The sequence below is a fragment of the Boleophthalmus pectinirostris genome, unplaced genomic scaffold (assembly GCF_026225935.1).
Source record: "Boleophthalmus pectinirostris isolate CB_2022bp ecotype Guang Dong unplaced genomic scaffold, ASM2622593v1 HiC_scaffold_4, whole genome shotgun sequence".
Classification (NCBI taxonomy): domain Eukaryota; kingdom Metazoa; phylum Chordata; class Actinopteri; order Gobiiformes; family Gobiidae; genus Boleophthalmus; species Boleophthalmus pectinirostris.
Window position 1 is genome coordinate 22,777,439 of NW_026571353.1, and position 5,260 is coordinate 22,782,698.

The 5,260-nt window shown below is 36.1% G+C and overlaps 1 protein-coding gene across 1 annotated transcript; it reads left to right on the top strand.

Moving 5' to 3' along the window:
• Positions 1 to 234: 234 nt before the first annotated feature.
• Positions 235 to 4,418, top strand: ptgs1 (prostaglandin-endoperoxide synthase 1). The gene is made up of 11 exons (XM_020929451.2): positions 235 to 330; positions 431 to 511; positions 1,158 to 1,274; positions 1,398 to 1,538; positions 1,607 to 1,750; positions 1,822 to 2,003; positions 2,084 to 2,167; positions 2,276 to 2,522; positions 2,599 to 2,885; positions 3,198 to 3,345; positions 3,422 to 4,418. Exons 1-11 carry the CDS (start codon positions 315 to 317, stop codon positions 3,769 to 3,771), a joined length of 1,797 nt encoding a protein of 598 aa, XP_020785110.2. The 5' UTR covers positions 235 to 314; the 3' UTR covers positions 3,772 to 4,418.
• The last annotated feature ends 842 nt before the right edge of the window (positions 4,419 to 5,260 follow it).

Here is a 5,260-nt window from a genome sequence, read left to right on the forward strand (position 1 = left end):
TTGCACAAATTCAAAGTTAAAATGGAAATTGTGTAACTTGTTTTCAAAAAAGAGTAGGAATATAGTAAAAAGTTACAGCGTGCACTTGGTCTATTTGCAACAAATAAATATACGATTATCATTACCCTATGTGTGAATTTCACGTTTACAGGAAAGAAAAAAAAACTGTCAAACCACGGCGACACCACCCTTTTCTTAGCACTCAAGGCGGCAATGTTTACCGCAACATCAACACAACATTAATCGGTAAAGAACACAGACTGTGGTAAAGAACCAAGAAGTGAGAAGCCTCACTGTGCACATTAGACAGAGCCATGGGAGCCACTAGAGGTAGGCTTGCTTGAGTGATAAATTAAATTTCTTGACAACAACTATTATTTGATTATAATATTTTTCCAATTTGACGGTATGCTTTTTAAAATTGATTTAGTGGTGTCCTACCTGTCCCTGATGGCGTTTCTGGGCTGTTTGCTTGAGAATTCAAGCGTTGCTGCTGCTGACTCAAATACTGGTAAGGGGACTCCTTCCTGCACCTGTTTTCATCATGGATCTATTAAAATAGTGGTTTTCATCCAAAGTCATTTGCACGTACCTGCATGATAATAAAATTTAGATTAACTTAGTTTGTATTGTAAATTTAAGATTAAATACATTTAACACAAAATACAATTAAACAAAAATATATGAAAAAATTTATATACTTAAGACCATAAATGGCATAGTCCTTTTCTCTATTTTTATTATAGAAATGAGATGCATCATTCATTTAATTGTAACTCAGGCTCTATGTAATATATTTTTAATATGGGCTATTGTTAGGTAATGTTAGTCAGTATCTTAAACTTCTGCAAATTCTGTGAACAGAAGGAAGCTATATTAGTAGTGGGACCCAAAGATAAGGGCAAGTAAAAAATAGTTGTGCTCATCAAACTAAAAACACAAAATAATATGTACTACATACAAACTTTCTGTATTATTATATTTGTATAGTGAAATTATTGTAAATATACCTATGGATGTCACTAATTCAGTTTTACAATAAGCCTACTAGCATCATTAAACCAAAAAGTTGTGAAATTTATTTTTACTTCATAAAAACGTTTTGCTACATGGACATAAACAGCCAATGCTTTTTTTTTTTTTTCTTTGCTTTGCAGTGAACCCTTGTTGTTACTACCCATGTCAAAACTCAGGAGTGTGCGTTAGATTTGGCACTGACCAATATCAGTGCGACTGCACCCGAACCGGTTTTTATGGAGACAACTGTACAGTTCGTGAGTTTAGCAGATTATTTTCAAGCTTACTAGTAGTGCTGGCTTTTAGTTGTTTTGTTTTTTTTTACATAATATACCTATAAACTTATTGGCAGAACAGTTAATTGAATTTTTGTCTTACAGCGGAGTTCGGGTCTTGGATTCGTCTCATGTTAAAACCCAGTCCCTTTGTCACTCATTACATCCTCACTCACTTCCAGTGGTTCTGGAACCTGTTAAATAACACTTTTCTTAGAGACACGGTCATGAGATTAGTACTCACTAGTAAGTATTTAAAGACCTATCATACTACTAGTTCTGTCATGTACCCACACACATTTGTGTAATTTCAGTCAGAAGCAATCTTATCCCCAGTCCTCCAACGTTCAACACTAAATATGGATACATAAGCTGGGAGTCCTATTATAACATCTCATACTACACTCGACTTCTACCTCCTGTGCCTGAAGACTGTCCTCTGCCAATGGGAACCAAGGGTACGTGAGATTAAATAAAGTTGAAACTAGCATTGACAATATCACATTATGTGGCCATTATGTTTTTGTAGGCAAACCAACTCTTCCTGATCCTAAAGTGCTAGCAGAACGATTCTTTAAGAGAAAGAAATTTAGGCCAGATCCTCAGGGAACCAATTTGATGTTTGCCTTCATGGCTCAGCACTTTACCCATCAGTTCTTTAAAACTAATCATGAAGTCAAAGGAGGTTTCACAAAGGCTTTGGGTCATGGTGTAAGTCAAATATATATAGATGTCTTCTGTAAAACTGTATTAATAATAACATACTGACGGTATCAGTGCTAATTTTCCAGGTGGATGCAAGTAATATCTATGGAGATACTCTGGAACGTCAACATCAACTCAGACTTCACAAAGATGGAAAACTCAAATACCAGGTTTATAGTCTATATAAAATCTATTGAAACTTCTACACAAGAGATTGAGCAAACATAGCAGGTAACATTTAGTTCTGTAACTTTGAATTTTCTCTGGATTATTCACAGTTAGTCGGCAGTGAGGTCTTCCCTCCCACAGTGTCTGAAGCCCCCGTGTACATGAGGTATTCACAAGGCCTTCCCTCTGAACAGCAGTTTGCGCTTGGTCATGAGCTCTACGGCATTTTGCCAGGCCTCACCTTGTATGCCACCTTGTGGCTGAGAGAGCACAACCGCGTATGTGACATCCTGAGAGCAGAGCATCCCTCCTGGGACGACGAGCAGCTCTTTCAGACCACCAGGCTCATCATCATCGGTACAGACCTTTAACATTCTTGACCTTGTACAGATCGCTTCATATTATATATAAATGTGTATCTTTTATTTTTCAGGTGAGATTATCAAGATCATAATAGAAGAGTATGTGCAGCACCTGAGCGGCTACTTCCTGAAACTCAAGTTTGACCCAGTGCTTCTGTTCAATGAGCGTTTTCAGTACAGTAACCGCATAGCACTAGAGTTCTGCCAGCTGTACCACTGGCACCCCCTGATGCCAGACAGCTTCATCATCGACGATGAAGAAGTCTCGTATTCACAGTTTATGTACAACACTTCCCTCCTCACACACTATGGGGTGGAAAAACTGGTTGACTCTTTCTCTCGACAAGTGGCTGGACAGGTAACACACAGGAGGATGTATGCATGAACCTTTTCAAGTTTAGTTTTCCATAAATTTTTTTAGTTTTCCAGAAAGTGAAATTAACCACTTATATGTCATTATTCACCTATACAATATATGATGACCAACATAATGCATCCTATACACTCTATGCATAGACTGCTATCAGGCAGGAAGTTCTGTGAGGGAAGTGAAACTTATTTTGAATGTCTCACAAATGGTGTTAATGATAGGTTTATTTTAGTCTGTGTTTTACATGCTGTACCATGTTGTGTTACTATCAAGATTATTGATATTTTACCTTAATTTCAGATTGGTGGAGGCCACAACTCTCATGAGACTGTGCTCAGAGTAGCAGAACTGACCATCAAGGAGTCAAGAGAAGCACGCATTCAACCTTTCAACGAATACAGGAAGAAGTTTAACTTAAAACCATATACATCCTTCTATGAATTTACTGGTAAGAAATACAGACAAATAAATGCATGTTATACAAAATGAGAAATTAGCACTCACATTTTTGGAAATGTTTTCAGATGACCCGGAGATGGCCAAAGGTTTAGAGGACCTTTATGGAGAAATAGATGCTCTGGAGTTTTATACAGGTGTGATGTTAGAGAAAGCACGGCCTGATGCCATCTTTGGGGAGAGCATGGTGGAAATGGGCGCTCCTTTCTCCCTGAAAGGTTTACTTGGAAATCCTCTCTGCTCACCGGAATACTGGAAGCCGAGCACATTTGGAGGAGAGACTGGTTTTCGCATAGTCAAAAGTGCAACTCTGCAAAAACTCGTGTGTCACAATTCAAAATGGTGTCCATATGTACATTTTCGGGTTCCAGGGAAGGAAGAGGAGGCAAACTCCAGAAAACCGTCTACTGAACTTTGAGATGTTTATTTATATTTATAACAAATTGGTTCTAATATTGTAATTTCATTCTAAAATTACAGTTTAAATGCATTTGTTTGTACAATAACATGCTTTGTCCTATGTTAGCAAAGAAGATATAAAATGCGTTATATAAAACAGATGACTAAGTTGTACAGGTTGCAGTTTGAATGCCTTTTTACACGGAAAACCATGACTCCAAAACAGTCCAGCAGAAACACTTCTTTCAACACACTTCTAACATTTCTACTCAAAGCAGCCTTTGTAAAAAGCAACACATATTCTATGTTTAAATTTGCTTTTGCATTTTGTGAAAAATAAATCAATCAAAAAAATAAGAAGACACCATCTTATCTTTTACAATTCCAGTTTTTCTTCCCAGTAAAACCTTGTTGAGTAAAATGTGAGACTAGGTCTGGACAGACAGATGTATGATTTATTTTATGATTATGGCACTTAAGTGAATCTGCTGCACTTGTGTGGAGGCAACACAACAATACATCCAATCAATGAACACGGCTATTGAGACTTTCACAAGAATTGGGAGCTGATTGACTCAGTTTTTTGGAGGCTTCTAAAACTCTATTGTTCCTGATAAATCATCCAGACAGATGTTTGTGTGAAGACATGGACCCATGACTGCAACGTACGAAACAGTGAAACATGTATTGTTGAAATATTTACTGAAATCTTTTGCTCCTTTGGTTTTTATAAGGCAGTAATAACAGTCAATGAGCTCTGTAATACAACTGATATTTATATAATCTGATATGTACAATTAAATATAAAAACATATTGTTTCCTTGGCAGGGTTACTAAAAAACTCATATAATATAGATTCAAAATGTATATCAAAATACAATAAATATCTAACTCTAAATTTAATAGATGCTATAAAGGTATAAAAATACACCTACAATGACAATACAATAACTACACTGTATTAGTTTAGGCCTATATCCATTAGTTCAATACATTTTGTTACAGTTGCAAGAAAATTAAAGTGAAGGTAGGTAATATACACATATACTTAAAGCAGCATCGCTTAACTTTTCTTCTAGGGGACCATACTTTATAACATTCTCCATGGTGATAAGTTAAGATAAGTTTGATGGCATACTGTGGAACATTCCTAGAAAAGCAATAAATTAGCTTAAAAATTTACTGTTCAATTATGTTACATGGTATATTTATATTATTTATTTAATTTATTTATAATGTGTGTTAGTACTACATTTCTTCTGTTAGGGAGGAATAAACTATTCACTACAGTTTAAGGAATGCCACAATTTTAAACTCACCACTAGAGGGCACTTTATGTTCATATGACAGAGGACTCCACCTTTAAAAAAGTACTTGTAGGCCTATCGTGATAATTACTACACTGACTTATCAATCAATATATGATTGATGCAACAATACTTTATGGGGGTCAGTATTTATTACCTCCGCCAAGAAGGTTATGTTTTTGCCGGCGTTTGTCTGTTTG